The 16,958-nt window shown below is 48.4% G+C and overlaps 1 protein-coding gene across 7 annotated transcripts in view; it reads right to left on the bottom strand.

The window, feature by feature from the left end:
* Nucleotides 1-10,420: 10,420 nt before the first annotated feature.
* The window catches only part of URB2 (URB2 ribosome biogenesis homolog), a 29,519-nt gene continuing 22,981 nt past the window's right edge, over nucleotides 10,421-16,958 (bottom strand). For 4 of the 7 annotated variants that reach the window (XM_027094062.1, XM_027094063.1, XM_027094064.1 and 1 more), the window contains one exon: nucleotides 10,421-12,732. In XM_027094062.1, coding sequence (XP_026949863.1) covers nucleotides 12,175-12,732 — 558 coding nt within the window. In that variant the 3' untranslated portion in view covers nucleotides 10,421-12,174. Of the gene's footprint in view, nucleotides 12,733-14,382; nucleotides 15,400-16,958 lie in introns of those variants that run through there. The other 3 variants (XM_027094069.1, XM_027094067.1, XM_027094068.1) reach the window with 3 other exon arrangements.

The following is a 16,958-nucleotide window of genomic DNA, read 5'->3' as shown; positions in this document are numbered from 1 at the left end:
AACTTTGGGACAAGGCATCCTTTTCGTGTCCTCATGCGTAGGATGTCGATACCCACATGCCCACCTAACAGGCCTTTCAGGGGCTGAAGGAGGTCACGCATGGATGTGACCTGCGCAGAGCAGGTCAGCTGCTTTGATCTCCCTTCCTGGCACTTGTCGTCATTTGCTATCACATATTCATGTGTGTGATCACTTGACTAAGAACCGTCTGCTCCACTGAAAGACACGCTCGGTGAAGCCAGAAGCCCTGTCTGTTCTGCTCGTCTCTGCACCTCAGTGACTCCCAGCCCACTCTCTAGCACACAGCACATAACTGATAAATATTTGGTGAATATGTGAATGTACAAGTGAATAGGAGGCACTGAATAAGGGTTTGTTGGATCATAAAAGAGCAAGGTGTGCCTGGAAGGGCTGCTAACGTTGTTTCTTGACATGGGTGCTGGTGACATCCGCTGGCAATACACCCAAGTTTCAAAATGTAGGTTTTAGTATCATTCAGATGCGGCCAATCCAACAGATGAGGAGACGCCTGCTATTGCAAAGCAAAAGAACAAGAGATATCTGCTATGGTGAGTGTGAAGCATCAGAATATAATCGATAACACGGTGTACTAATGGTCGGCGGTCAACACAGAGGGCTACAAGACCCTGTAAGAGGGGGCCCAGCATCTACATAGCAGGGACAGAGAGGGAGACACCATATTGAATAAAGCAGCTACACACAAGCTTGGGCTATATTTTTGTTTGTTTTTCTAAAGCCAAAACCAAGAAAGACAGTCCTAGCAAGGTGGTGATGGGAAACTCAGGAGCTGAGGGCAGTCCAGGGGAGCCAGGAAGATTCACAGTTCAAGTTCACAGAACTAGTAACTTGCAGGTTGAGCTCTGAGGCCAAGTCTATCCAATTCCAAAGCCCATGCTCTCTCCCCTACTCATCACTACAGCTCTCTGGGTAGAAAAATATTTTGCCAGTCTAAGCAAGTATGAAAGAAAAGGCTCATAAAGTTATTCATTTGTTTGTTTGCTGATATGACTTGGTGTTATAAAGTTTCTGAGAGACACATAAGAATACATAATTTTCAAAAATTACTTATTAAACATTTACCACGCGGCAGATACATGCTAAAGCTTTTACCTACACTATTGCATTTTATCTGCAATAACCCTTTACAGTAGGTAGTATTATTATCTCCCTTTTGGGGGGTGAAAAAACTGGGATTTAGAGAGACTTTAATTTGCGCCATGCGATACAGTTAGTATATGGTAAAGCTAGAATTCAAATCAGGTCTGAGGCCTTAAGATCTTAACCGTTAGGAGAAGTAGCTGAGAAGTCAAGGTAAAGGAAAAACATGATTAAGAAATTACAACCTGATTACCCCCTAGAATTACATTCTTTTTTTTTTTAAATTTTTATTTATTTTGTTTATTTATTTATTGATTTTGGCTGCGTCGGGTCTTAGTTGCGGCATGTGGGATCTTTGTTGAGGCACGTGGGATCTTTTGTTGAGGTGCGAGAACTCAGTAGTTGTGGCCTGCAGGCTTAGTTGCCCCGCGGCATGTGGGATCTTAGTTCCCCGACCAGGGATCGAACCTGCGTCCCCTGCACTGGAAGGTGGACTCCTTACCACTGGATTATCAGGGAAGTCCCTAGAATTACATTCTATATAATCCCAATTGGAAGTCAGGAATAAGCCCAAAATACTAAAGATTCCTAGCAAAGCAAAAAAGAAGAATACTAATTATGAGTCACAATATGCTTAAGATAAAAACTGGGAACTCCCTGGTGGTCCAGTGGTTAGGACTCCACTGCAGGGGGCCCAGGTTCAATCCCCGGTCGGGGAACTAAAGATCCTGTAAGCCACCTGATGTGGCCAAAAAAAAAAAAAAAATAGGATAGCCCCAGTTTTTCTGCTATGGTGAATTTTACCTGTGAGTCTTCACAAAGAGAATAAAACTGTGTGAAGCCATGGATAATGTCCTAACCACATCTTTACAATAAGTACAATGACAAGTTTTATACGTCATACACTTGCAATTCACACGCTTCATCGCAGTCAGGATAAAACAAAAGAATGCGTGAGTTTAAGAAATTCTGTGTGAGGCCAAACAAATACAGTCCAATTCATAGCTCTCTGAGCAACTGATCTGAGCCAGGGTGTGTGTGTGGGGTGTGTGTGTGTGTGTGTGTGTGTGTGTGTGTGTGTGTGTACAGACTGCACTTCGTTCAGGGAATCCTCCATACATATTTGAACAGGAGTTATACAGGGAGCCCTAGTTGTCATTTCTGTTAAAATTGAGGAACTAAGAAAGGTTTACCTGGATGGATGGTCACCCGATCTACATGGAATAATTTGATTTTGATCAATATTATCTCATAAATATTATTTTTCAATATCAATAGGCGGAATTCTATGAAATGCAATCTAAAACTATTCTAAGAACAATATGTGAAATACAAATTCATATGCCAATACTATTTTCTGTTCTCTCAATTGCTTTGAAAAGAAAAGCAATGATTCTTACTGTTTAATTATAAATAGAAAAGGACTTTAATAATCAAATAAACAATGCCTGTGTGCATAGTTGGATTACAGATGGAAGCAAATGAGGGGGCTCCCTTTAGAGCACAGCTTTGATCATGTAGTAAAGAATTGTTGTTCGAAAGATTTTCCTCTCTTCTTTATAACGGAAATAAAGTGCCTTATAAATGAAGTTTTCATTAAGTATTGAAAGAAAGCAATGAGAACAGAAGGAACTTGGAATGAGGTGGAATTGGTGAGGAAGACGTATTAGTAGAAAGTACATCAAAATATATGAAGATGTCAAATAAAATATGACTTGGAATGTCAGCCAGGTAGTATTCAGCATACAGGTTAAAACTGGGAACAAAATATTCTGATGTTTCTATTTAAGTCAGGAATAAAATGAAAAACGAATAGGCCTAATACCATGAAGTGAAGAATTCACAGTTTGGCTAATCAAAAAGGATTCTTGGATTTAAACATAAAAGAAAACTGTTAAATTCACTTGAGAATCACCTGTGATAGTTTTTGCTCATGACGTGGTTTTCGTAACAGACTGAAGTAAATGATGGCTGAGATCCAGGGCCTCTGCAACAAATGGATGGAGTGTAAATCTTAATGAGAAAAAAATGGGATGATGACGAGCGAAAATGGGCTGATGTCTTTATGACACCAGTTACAGAAACCAGAAGTTCTCTGAAGAAAAATGTGGACCTGTACCAACTTTTTAAACACCTTTATTGCTGTGACATACAGTAAAGAAGTTATATGTTGATGCTTAAGTTAGGATGCAGATTTTAGGCAAATTCCTCAATTTATTTTTAACTAGAATGAAAATAATTTGGTTAAAACACTTCCTTACAGCCTCACTCACATATGCCTTTGCGACCACAGCTGAATGGTACGTTGCTGCCCGTTTGCACCACTGGGCAGACTTGTCTGGTCACTTCACTGTTATACCCGCAGCACCTAGAACAGTGTGGCACACAATTACTGCCCAAGAAGTATTTGTTAAAAGAATGAATGCTTTTGAATGAATGCATGAATGTCATTTAGACACAGAAGTAAATGCCCCCCAAACTTGGAAATAAAGTTGCTTCTGGGAATGAAATTAATAATAAGATATACCAAAATACCATAGCTGTAAAAATAGCCCCCGATACTGCCTATACATGTGAGAATGAGGAGATTTGGGACTCCTAAGTATAATCAAGATATGGGGTGTAGTATTAGGGAGTTATGATACAACGTGATCACAACCAAGAAAATAAAAGACATTTTTTATACGTTGCTGGAAAAAACTAAGTAACTGAATGGGATCTGGGAAATAAGGGATCAATGATTAAGAATTTTTAATTTCTCTGACTCCCTTACTAGTGAGAAAATAAGCTCCATGGGGGCAGAGACTTTTTTTTTTTTTTTGGTTTGGATGGGTGGATGGAGGGATGGATGAATGGGTGAATGGGTGGATAGAAGGATGGATGAATGGGTGGATGGAGGGATGGATGGATGGATGAATGGATGGATGGGGGGAGGGATGGATGGATGGATGGATGGATGGATGGATGGATGGATGGATGGATGGATGGGTGGATGGATGGATGGATGGGTGGATGGATGGATGGATGGATGGACGGGTGGAAGGATGGATGGATGGATGGACGGGTGGATGGAAGGATGGATGGATGATTCATTCATTCATTTATTCACGTAGTAAAGAATTGTCTGTGCTAATCCAAATGGTAAGTCTTAGACTCACTGCGTCTCAAGCCTCCTGTGGATCTGTTCCCCACACCTGCGTCTCCACCAGCTCCATCTGTGCCGGAGGAGAGACACAGAGGCTGGAAGGCTGAGCACAGATGTGTCTCGCTGCCAGGGAAAGGGGTGCACGAGGACGTGAGGTGAACGGTGACCCCAGGCTCTGCAAGCACAGATGGACACTCAAGTGCAGCACCTAGCTCTTCTGCCTGGTCACCTGCTGGCCCCAGAGTATTTGCCTTGTCTACGTGGTTGCACTCCAGGCAGCAGGAAAAAGAACCCGTTCCCTCTCCTCCTGGAGAACAACAGGGCAGATGCACACATGACTTCCACTCGTGTCCCACTAGCCACGTGGCCACGCCAGGTAGGCTGGGAGGCGTAGCCTTTATGGTCCGTGGCCACATCCCTGGTGAATCTCTTCCTCAGCAAGGGGAGGACAGACACTGAAGGACAGCGTCTGCCCTTTGCTGGCATGGTGGGGTCATTTGTAAGGTATTTTGGGGAATATGTGACACCAGTAAAAGTTAAAATGTTGATGTTTGTAAATGAGCTGTTGCAATTTGCAAATTATATCTCTCCTTGACTGTCTTTCATTTCAATACCACTCTGGGTGAAAAGCAAGGCACAGAGCTTCGTCAGGCACAACTGCGTACATGAGCAAGGCTTTGGTGGCCCCCAGACTTCATCAGGGGGGTGGGGGAGAAAGGCACAGACCACAGTGGAATTAGAGAGCTGGAAGTGCAGCAGCCTGGGCTAGAAAGCCGCGTGGGAGCCCTGCAGCAGCTCAGCATTGCCAGCATTTGAAGCTCGGGAGGAATGATGTGGAAAGACCCACGTGAAGTGTCCTTAGAACCCTGCAGACCCCTTTACACAAACATCCTCCTCACCAAGCAAACCCCAATGAGAACCAGCTTCACAAGGACTCTGAAACTGGGTAGGGCTTGGTGCCTTTGTTAATAGGTCAAATATGGCAGTCACCATCAATAGATCTTGTCCCCTGTAAACCTCTTTCAAGTTTGGGGATCATAACATTGTGAGTTAACTCAGAACCCAGCTGATGCTGGGCTCACTGATATGGTGAATGTTCCCAAACTAGTGCGTGAATGCATGTCACCAGAACACAGGGACCCCGGGTGAGGGGCCCGGCCCATGGCGAGCACCCCCTCGGTGTTTCGATCACCGCATGACTCATGGCAACAGAATAAGCCCAACACCACGTATGTGGCGTCATGGCTTAAACATGCGTGTTTACACCAGGATGACTGCCTGCCACCCAGAAGATGCAACAGGATGGCAGACCTGTCCCTCCAGCCACCCATGGGAGACACAGGTGCTACTCTAGCCACCAAGAATCACAGAAACTCTCAGGGCAAATAAGCACAGAAATCCCTAAATGCCTTTTTCCCTGCACTAAAAAAATTAGACCATTCCAGTATTTCTGATTTAACATGGCTGATTTGAGATTCATATATCAGGGAGAAAAAAGGGACAGATCTCTTGCCAACTGCTACAATGGAAATAAAATAGCAAAACTTTACAAAAAGCCCAAATCAGAAATACATTGTAAATATAATTAAAGGTACATAATGCCCTGCCTATCAATTTGCATAAGTGATCTTTTCATTTTCAGTGAAAATTATAGGCATAGCTATTCTCAATAAATGTGTAATTTGGATGGAGAAAAGCCCAGAGCTAGCGTAAAATTCATCTCTACCAGTTGGTGTTTAGCTGTTTCTAAAATGAAATAGAGCAGAAACAATCACAGAGCTCCCAGAAAGTGAGCGGGTCCAAAGAGGTAGCAAATAAAAAGGAAACACCTGCAAAGCCCACAGCGTCCAGCCACCTCGGAGGATGTTCTGATTCCAGTAGATTGGGTCCACTTTAGGAAGCCAAAAGTCTTTCTCTTTCTGTGTCAAAATATCCTTCATTGCCTAGAGCTAAGGATATCAGTTCACGTCTACGACTCAAAAGGCAAGGACCACAAAGAGAATAATGGCTAAGAAGGTCAAGGCTTTTCTTAAATTTCATTATGTATTTTATTTTTCTGGTTCTGTTATAAACCCCAATTTCCGATACTTCCGAGAGCAGCTTAAGTGTCCAAAAAGCTGGGCTGGCCGCGAGCACCTTGGTGGCAGCTGTGTCATCATACTGTCCTCTGGGGAGGAGAGGGAGCAATGGCAGGGGGACATCCACACCTGTTGAACTCCTTCTATGGGCTGGTATTGGGTGAAGCCCTTTAAAATCCATTGCCTTGCTTAAAGGGCAGGACCCCTCTGGGGTAAATAATTATTATCTCCATGTCACAGATGAGAAAAATGAAACTTGGAAAACTAAGTCACTTCCCCAGAATCTCACCACTAAGACATGGTTCCTGCTACGTAGTCGAAGTTAACAAACGTTTGCTCAATGAAAGCAAGAATATATAGTTCCATAAGTTAAAAATAAAAATACAGAGGCTGTCAGATTCCATAAGCAGATGTATTTGTTTGCCAGAGGAAAACTACGGCCCAGTGCCCGAGGATCCTGACACGGGGCACACTGAGGGCCTGGCTGAAGGAGGGGAAGTACCCAGGGCCAAATCCTCACATCTGAGCAGGCACAGGAAGCCCAAGGCAACAGCAAACGCCTCTGGGAAGCAGGGTCTGGACCCAAACTCAGGGCAGGCGGGGGAGGGGCCCCACGAGCAGTGAGCACAGAGTCTGCTCATGAGGGGGTGTCTGAGCCATACTCGGGACGTCCAGGCGGGGGCAAAGGCCACAGCGGCACAGGTGGCATGGGGGACCCCACTGGTCACTTTGGGAAAGAAGGTGACCAGTATTCCCTCAGAGCTGAGAGAAAAAGGCATTTGCCTCTGGACGGGCACAGGTCCCTGGACACAAGGCTCAGCGAACAGAGTTCAGATCAGGAACTTCTGGGCAGTGCACAAACCGTACACCTGTACACGGCAGCCCTGAAGGTAGGCAGGTAGCTGGAGAATCTGTATCAGAACGTCTGGACCCCAGACGCCGCCTGTCTCCTGGTCCAGCTCCGTGTGGATCGTGACCTCCTGCCGACACAAGCAGGTCTCACCGAGCATCCTACCCCTCTGCTTCCCTGGACAGAGGCCTCCTCTCCATCTCCCACCTGAAGCCTGAACAAGGCAGGTGCAGCCTACTGGGAGGGGCAGGACATCCCCTCCTTTCTAGGAGCTTCTCTCTTCTCTGCTTCACGGCCCTGCCCTCCCTCCTCTCCCTGGACCGCAATCCAGAAATAAAATAAGATCACACGTGTCCTCTGTCTCACACTCTGCTTCCTGGGGAGCAGAGGTAGATCGCTAAGAGAGTAAATGGAAGCCCCCTCCCCAGGAAAATGCACATGCCAACAAACTGAGGCATGGCGTCTCCGTGGTTCGTGGCTCCCCTGAAGGCCAGGCTGAGACCTAGGTACGAGTTTCGGTTTTGAAGTAAATGCACATTTCTTTCTCTTATCTGTGAAGACACTCCAGCACTTCTGACCCCAGGAGAGCTCAACATAGCACAGAGCACCCTCAACACAGCCACCAGAAGCTAAAACCAGACAGGGGTGAGGCAGCTCTCAGAGCCTCCTGGAGACCTGGATGGGGGTCTGAAGTGGATCTGAGACAGGACAGGGTGTTTCCGCCGCACTGCTCTGGCCCTTGACCAATCTCGGCTCACGTGGTCTTTTCCCCAAACTCCCTTGTATCTTAGCAAGTAGCATCAATGTTGTTCAATAAGATAGAAGTTTCATTACAAAACCTTCCATGGTCCAGAAGCCCACCCGGACCGCAGTTCCTCCAGCCCTGCTGCCGTGGCCGCTCCACGTGTGCAGACACCTGAACCACTGCACTGCTCCCCCCGACATCCCTACCACCTGGAATTTTGGTGGGTTTCTGTTTGCCAGAGACCTTGAAAGACCTGAAGGTTCTCCCTCGTCTCCCCTAAGGAGGGAAGAAGCAGCCCCCTGGCCACGTGCCTGCATCTATGAGGATGAGCTTTGAAGGGGCTGGAGGAAACCATTAGCCATCACTGGACACACAGCCAGTGCACCAGCCTTGGACACGCACGCTAATCGGTTTGACAACCTGTCAACTGAAAACCAGCAGTGGCATCCAAATGCCACCCAGAGAACCCCTGAGAGGCAGGTAGGCAGTTAGGTCTGCCTAGCACCCCTGCTCCGTGCAAAGGTGCTGCAGACAGACAGACGGGCTGGCTGCTTTTAACCCACTCCAGCTGCTCTGAATACTCCCTCCTCTTCACACCCCCATTGCAAAGGGAGCCACCAGTCCCTGCTTTTCCAGCGCCGCAAGCTGAGCCAGCGCCAGCAGCGGTATGCGTGGCCAGGAGCATGCTGGGAAATCAACTCCGGTGGAGCTACCTTCTGCCTGGTCTCAAATCTGAAAGACGACCAAAACCAGGTGCCTGGCAGACAGGTTCCCAAAATATCAGCCTCTGGTGTTAAAAGCGCCCTCCTGACATGTGCCTGATTAGGGGTGATGGATCTGGAAACTGCTACAATCAGGAAGCTAAAAAGATATTACAATGCTAGCATCACATTTCCAGTAAGCTGTGGGAGGGCGTTAAGTGGAAGGAGGCCGCAATAACGCTTCCCCGCGGTAAACAGTGACCTCAGAGGCTCAGGCCACACGGCACTGGCCCACTCGCTCGTTCTCCTAGATATTTATTCTATGAAGACACATTCATTGACATTTGTGGAAGCAGGAGGGTGGAGAGCAGGTTTTCAAACTGCTCTGCTAAAAGCCCGGAGCTCCCAAGGGGCTTTCATTCAACGAGTATGAACCGAGCGCCTACTACGTGCCGGCGCCGTTCCTGGTGCTGAAATACAGCAGCAAAGAGCTCAGTCCCTGTCCGCGTGGCGTTCAGCTTCTACTGGGAGAGAGGACACCAGACAAAATTAATAAGTAAAGTACGTATAAACTGAGAGCAATAAATACTGAGGAAAAGGGAATAAAGCAGGGAAGGGGTGAGGACAGCCAAAGCAGGAGGCTGGGGCTTTAGGTTCCCTGGGAAGGCTTCCGGGAGAAAGGGACATTCAAGTAAGGCTGTGAGACAAAAGGAGACCCTGGTGGTCCACCAGGGTAGGGGTGGGGGGAGAAGGAGGCAGAGCCAGGAACGTTGTAAGGCAGGTAAGAGCCCAGGGGAGGGAAGGGGATGGGGGCTGACCTGGAAAAAGCCAGTATTAGGAAGGGGAGGGAGGGCAGAGTGGGCTGTACCGGGGGACCAGATGCTTCAATCATGGTAGTCCTATTTTCATCTGTTCAAAAAACACTCATGTTCTACATCAGATTTTGTTTCGGAAAATCACTCACTGTCAAAGGGGGGCTGGGGGACAGTTTGAAAACGCCTTTCACCCGTGTGGTGTGAAAGGCTTTGGAACAAGGCAATGCTGGGTTTGATTCCCAGGTCAGTCACATGCGGCCTGAGTGTCCTGGAGCTCTGACTTGCAGCTGACCCTCCCTCTCTGCACGCCCAGCACAAGGAGGCTTGGGGAAAGAGCCCTTGGCACAGAGTCTGCAGCTTACCTGAGCTCAATGGACGGTTTCCCTGATCCTGTCTCTAGCACGGACAGCCTGGGCTTGAGGGACACACAGGCTGGGACCCACCTTCGAGGAACCACAGCCAGGAAGGAAGGTGAGATAGTACACACAGGACACAGTGAGAGGCAGCCTCAGGCCACAGCCGAGCTAGAGGTTTAACCTCCAGAAGCCACTGTTTTCAGCTACAGGGGCCAGGAGGAGGTGACTCATTAGGGAGGACATTGCAGGTGGAGGGGACGAGGCGCAGGTTTATCAAGCAGGGTGTGTTGGAGGATGCCAGGGAGACTTTGGTGAAGGTCCATCCTCGACAGCTGGAAAGGCTGTCGACGGACCGTAGTCAGATCACAGAGAGCCTCCAGCGCCAGGATGAGAGGGTGGTTTTTCGAAGGAAATGGGTCCTTGGAGGTTTTAAAGATGAGATACAACCATTAGGACCATTTAGACACAATGTATGGGATGGATGGCCAGAGGCAGCAGGAGACAGAGGGAAGACAGGGGCTGGGGTGCAACGCAGATGCAAGCGGCAGGAGCTCAGAGCCCTGGCGGGGCTTAGTTAACAGTCTGGGCGGCTGACTGAGAAACCTGCCCTGCCCTCTCCAGTTGTCAACTCGAGAGACAAGGCAATTGGAGGAGCAGAAATTGGGAAGTTTAAGAGGGACTTTGCTCAGTGATGTCGGAGGGGGAGGAGAGGAAGCAGGTCCAGAGACGACTGTCAGGGACTGACCCCTGGGGACACAGGGCCTGAGGGAGAGCGAGCTTCGGGGACACCCGGGACCCTGGAGATGGAAGAAGCAGAAAAGCCAAAGGTGCCTGGATACAAGGAAGATGGAGGGCCAACCCAATAGCCCAGAAGCTGGGTGGTTCAAACTGGCCCCAGGATCTTTCTGAGGGCAGCTTCAAGGGGGAGGATATCAAGGTAAATAGGAATGACAAACGTAGACTACTCATATCTGGTCGGCGGTCAAGAGAAGGGGCTGGGGTGATTTGGGAGAATTATAGGATTGATATTCAAGTTTTTTAGGTTAAAGATATTCTGTGTGCATCAGTAAACAGAAAGGAAAGTGATAGAGATTTGAGAGACCGAGGATGTGGTTAGAAGACTGGGAAAAGGCTATTTGACTCATTTAATCTGTGATAAAAGCCCAGAGGGTAGAGAAGATACCAGCACATGCCACCTGGCCAGAGAGCCGGGACACCAAGTGCCGTGCGCACCCACATGTGCACAGACAAGGGCAATCACCTCAGTCCTGAAAGTGGCCTCGGTGGTCAGTTGAGTGTGGCCACATCCTGTATGCTGACTTGCGTGGCTGCCCCCCTGCTTCCTCTGGGGCTCATCACCACTGTGGCACCTGCCAGGCGCTCTCTGCTGGGATCTTCACGGTTCCGTTTCTCCGAATGTGTTTCTCATCCCGACGCCCGTGGAGCCTGGCCCTGCCGCCTGCAGCGTGGTTGAGGCCCTCCCGCTGAGCCGCACCCCTCGGCCCTCCTTTGTAACGAGAACCCTTTCCCACTCGTCACGGTTGCATTCACGATGGAACACTTTGCAAACCTTTCTCTCCTCCGTAACATTTATGTTCTACCATCAGCTATAACCTCACGCAAAATCATTACAACAACCCAATCACCACGAATTCACAGCACCTCGAAGCCATGTCGCCTCGGCCATGCTTCTTCCTCTGAGGAAGAAAGAGATTTTCCTCCCAAGAGGTGGAGTCAGCCGAGCAGCGAGAACAGGATTTTGTGGAGAACCATCATGATTCTGTTACTTCTCCAGCCACAGAGCTTCCTGCCCGCCCGGGCGCAGGATAACCAGAGTGTGACACAGTGACAGGAGCCAAAGGAGGGGGATGCTGGTGAAGCATGGCGGGCACGGTGCACGGAGGGACGAGGGGCAGGCCGAGACCAGGCAGTGCGGAGGGGAGGGGACACTGAAGAGGGTGCCTTGGAGCGAGCGGGCTCCCACGGGAGGGCGAACAGCTAGCGGCCGGTGGCCGAGTGGGGACAGATGTGGGGACGGCGGGAAGGGGGCCAGGGGTGGGGAGGTCCTCGGCGTGGACGCCAAGGCTACAAAGAACGGAGGCAGGAAATGGGAGGGAACTGGACACAGAGCCACGGAACCAGCAAGCGGGAGGGGGCTGGGAGGCATGGGCAGGATGTCCACAGCGACACAGGTGACGAGAGTCCTCTGGCCCAGCGACCAGGATGACACCTGTGACACCCGTCAGGCCGGGGAGGAGACAGACAGACGGGGCTTGAGACCCTCCGAAAGGAAAGTGAAACGAGAAAGAGAAAAGAGAGAGCTAGGAACACACGGGAGGGAACGAAGAATCATAGGTGACCCAGCCTACACCTCTGCAGAGGATTTCATGGGACTTGAAGCATAAAGGTGAGAGCTGATTAGACAAAAGAGGAAGGGGCGTAGCTGAATTATTTTGAAGATGAAACGAGAAACCAGGCAAACGAAAACTTCCAACCCGAATCGCGTGAGCCCTCCTTGGCTGGACTCTGGGAAGCTGCCCAGAAGGAAGACAGGCCACAAAGGCCCAGCCGCTCTGGTCCACGGGGGGCGGTCAGGATGGCCAGGGCAGCCCCCGCAGGCACAGCCCAGAGCCCCACATTCATTCTTCTCGCCCCCCAACTTCCAGCACATCTGTCCTGCCCTTCGGGTGCCCATCCTTGGCCAAAACCATGGTGACAAGCGACGTCCGTGCAGCCTGACTGAAGGCCCCTGGGGGCTCCTGGTCATCCGGGCAGGTCTCAGCTCAGACATCACCTCCCCAGGACGGCCCCGCCCTCGCCCAGCGCCTGCACTGGGGCCCCCTGCCATGATCCTGCGTACCTGTCGGCAGGTCTCAGTCGGTGTCCCCGGCAGGAAGCCAGCTCCGCGAGGCCCAGCACCGCCCTGCACAGAGGGACTGATGTCAGCATGTCAGATGCAGGAACCACACAGGCCTCCAGGGCAGAGGCTGGGGCCACACACATCACAGGGGTCTCACTGTCACCCCGGGACGCCCCACTGCCACACGGAGAGCAGCCGGGGCCACCTCTCTGCCCGCAAGGTCTAGTCTGATAAAGTATTTAAAATGAGGACTGCCGAGCTCCCATGATTACCACTAAGAAAATGGTTTCCTCTTCCCTATTAACCACCAAAACAGAGTGGAAAATTATTCTCCCCTAGGAAGGTTTAGCGTTCAAGCAGAGATGTCTGCAGGCACGGCCCGGATCCACAGGCCCGTCGTCTCCTCCCTCCCAGGCTGCAGGCACCTCTGAGTCCTGAGCAAGGAGAGCAGCCCTGCAGTGCCACCACCAGGACGCCCGAGGAACTGCTCCGGGCCTGCACCCCAGGAAGGGCCCCAAAGCAGGGGGATTCCTGAACTTCTGGCAGAGAAAAAAACAGGCGCAAACCTGTGAGGGCCTCAGAGACCAGTGACCCTCCAGTTGGGGCACTTGACCAAAAGGGTAAAGCCAAGAACATGGTCTTCATTCCAGCTTTGTTTACAATCTGCATCTGTAAGGTCCCCTGCAGGCTCCAGCACAGCATCTCCAGGTGTGAAAAAGGAACAACATCAACCCCGCGGAGGATGCTGCAGGGAACTGGGCACAGGGACAGGATTCCACCAATGCAGAGCATTAGGCAAAAGATGTCAGACCGCCGGATCCACTTCTGGTTAGCAGAGTTTAGAAAGCTTCTACACACAAATGTCTAGACAGAGGGTAGGAAACGGATTAAAACATGTAGAATGCAAAGCAGAACTATCTCCCAAATCAAATCTTGAGGCGTGAAAAATGGGGTATTTCTCTTAGGTTGCCAAAAAATCCATTTTATATTGTCTGCTACAATAACACGTGCTTGAAAAGTTAGGATTAAAAAAAAAACAAACACCTTTTGCTTAGGGATGATCCTTCAAACAATTTGTCTATATTTTGACTGACTAAAAAAGGGGTATCAAGAAAATTCCAACATAAATTCCACAAAGATAATGAGTAAGGAAAAAAGCAAATATCCCAACTGAGAAACAGGCTAATATTACATAAGAAACATAACTGTATAAACATAATTTTTATAAGAAATAAAAATGGTAAGTATAAAAAATGAAAAATCTCAGTAATTAGAGAAATTCAAAACAAAATAACATTTCCCTATCAAGGAGGCATTAAAACAAAGAAAATCAATAACATTAAAGTTGATTCACTGGAAGGAAGATAAATTTGTATACCTTCTGGAGGGCAATTTGGCAATATTTACATAAATCCTTAAAAACCGACAGGATTTTTTAACAAATAATACAACTTATGGGAATTTATCTTATAGAAATAATTATAGCAGGAAAGAGCTGGCTGCAAGCATCATCTGTAAAAGGAAATTTGTAAAGAATCTGATGTCTACCACGAGGATTTATTAAATAAAACAGCTGTGTCTACTCAGCAGACAACTATGCAGCCATTACCGTGTGTCTAGTATCTGTATGTCCCCCAGACGTTATTGAAATATTACACAGGGAAAAAAGCTGGGTAACTAAAACAAACAAAAAAATGCACTTATGATCCAATCTGGCAACTCTATATACATTTATTTAAATACTCATCTACATATATATATGCAAAGGGACAGAAACAAGGCCCTCCCAGATGACGGCGGCTGTCTGTGCAGCTGAGACTGGGGGTAGTTTTAAATGTTTTCCCTTTTATTTTCTGAGGTTGCTACAATGAAACATATTGCTTAGGCAATACAAAAAAAACAAGAGTATTTCTTAATATTAAATTAAATTTAAAAAAAGAGGAAAATAAAATTCCAAAATAAACTCCCGAGAGTGGAAGCAGGAAGGAAGAGCCCCAGGCCCAGCACATTCCCGGACAGCAGGGGCCGCCATCCCCAGCCGACACCAAGTCTCCTCGTCCTGACTTGCCCAGCTCCATTGGAAGATGCGCTCCGAGGGAGGGCAGAAAAGCGGTGTTTCAGAAAACATCCCATGTTTCTTGAAGAACGTAAAAGGCAAAGATATTTAAATTGGGCTTCATGACACACCCATGTACCTGAAGTGAAAAAAACAAGTTCTACGTAGTTCCTAGTGGGGAGATGGGACCCCAAACCACTGGACCGAGACAAGAACCACATTTGGAATGGCCACAAGGGAGATCTGGCAAATTTTATTGAATTCAGGATCTATTTTCAGGATTCTATTGCAATACTTACTGCATAAAAAAGTGTTAAGAAATAGTGTGAAAAAATAACTGTAAAATGCAATACATATTATATAAACTCCAAAGGATTTTCCACGTGTTTCAATGCCACGAATTCAAGCATCTGAAGTCCTGCCTCCTCCAGCTCTCTTGGACCTGGGGCCATGGCATGTGCACGTCTGTGCACAGCTTAAACGGTGTATCTTCTCTCTCCCTCGTGCTTTGCCTTGTGGTACTTCACGTAATCACTATGCAGCTCCTTAAAGACGTCTCGGACCCCCGGCTGCAGCGAGGCCCGCAGGAACTGGATGTCGGGCTCAATGCACAGGTCCAGGATGAGGTAGATGCCCTCCTGCAGGAGGCCTTTCACCGCCGGATACAAGGTGACCTGGGTGAGGGGGACACACTCACTTCTCTGTGAGCGCAAACAGGCAGGTGCCAGACCCTTGAGGCTCTGACAAGGGATTCCAGCTTCTGCCACCAACTTGAGAAAAGACATTCCTTTTAAAATGCCATTTTGCTTGTAAGTGAAACAACTGACTATTCATAAACTTTTAAGTTTATATTTGGGGGAAACAGAGGCCAACTCAAGCAAACAAAAACCTGAGATGGAGTAAAACATCACGAAATCACAAGGGTACCTTTGCTATTCAGTGAATGATGCCTCTGCACTTACCAGAGGCATTTAAAAACTTGAATCTTTAGATTTAAAAAATCTTATGGTAGGACTTCCCTGGTAGCACAATGGTTTAGAACCCGCCTGCCAATGCAGGGGACACAAGTTCGAGCCCTGGTCCAGGAAGATTCCACATGCTGCGGAGCAACTAAGCCCGTGTGCCACAACTACTGAGCCTGTACTCTAGAGCCCACGAGCCACAACTACTGAGCCCACGTGCCACAACTACTGAGCCCACATGCCACAACTACTGAAGCCTGCATGCCTAGAGGCTGTACTCCTTAACAAGAGAAGCCACCACAATGAGAAGCCCGCACACCGTAACGAAGAGTAGCCCCCGCTCACCTCAACTAGAGAAAGCCCCTGTGCAGCAACAAAGACCCTACACAGCCTAAATAAATAAATAAATAAATTTATGGGAAAAGAAAAAATCTTATGGTAAGAGCCACCTGAACACTGTGTCATATTCTTCCTCGTGGCCAATCACATTGGAAGCTCTACTAACTATGGGATGAGGGCGGCAATGTTGCCACCTCTCCCCAGAGCAGGGCAGCTGGGCAGTGGCTCTGACGCTCTCCAACCGGATCCCTGATAGATCCCGTCACGTGGCTCAGTGTCAGACGTGACTTATAATTACCACTTCATAGATATTTTTACTTCTTCCAACAATAACACAATGGGCCCTAAATCCCTAACTGCCCCAGAATGGTTTAATCGGTCCCTGTGTCCAAAGATGCAAGTCTTCCTAAAAATCTGGGTTAACCAAAATCTGGGCCACAGCGGGAGGAGTGGCAGCCCAGCTCTGGCGTGCCTACATCGGCTACTGGCACAAACCTTGCAGGTCAGAGATTCAGGCTGGTATGTGGACACAGAGGCCAGGACGGCAGGCACTACTCACCCTGCCAGAGCCACCCAGGCTGCAGCCGGACCTGGGCAGGGCAGAGTCTGCCCACTGCGGCAGCTGTAGCCAGAAAGCAGCAGCAGGGTTCCGGCTGATAGGCCTGGCGTGTGGCCAGTTCTTCCTTAGTGTCCTGATGACCTAGGAGTTCATGCCTCTCTGCAGACATGCAGCTTCCAGAGAGGACACATTTTATTAACTAGGAGAAGCATGATTCACCAAGGCAACCTCCAGGAGACAGAGTCCTAAAGAGGAGATTTGTTCCTGCCCCTAAGACGATGCTGTTGTTCACAGATATGGTTATTTTCACACAGTAGCTCAAAAAACATCTGACAGATGATCATCTTAATTAAATTTTACTGTTTTATAGGTG

Source organism: Aethalodelphis obliquidens, unplaced genomic scaffold, assembly GCF_003676395.1.
Source record: "Aethalodelphis obliquidens isolate GAN/ISIS:26980383/991018 unplaced genomic scaffold, ASM367639v1 scaffold87, whole genome shotgun sequence".
Taxonomy (NCBI): Eukaryota; Metazoa; Chordata; class Mammalia; order Artiodactyla; family Delphinidae; genus Aethalodelphis; species Aethalodelphis obliquidens.
The sequence above is the reverse complement of the archived record's forward strand: the minus strand, read 5'-3'. Positions and strand labels throughout refer to the sequence as shown.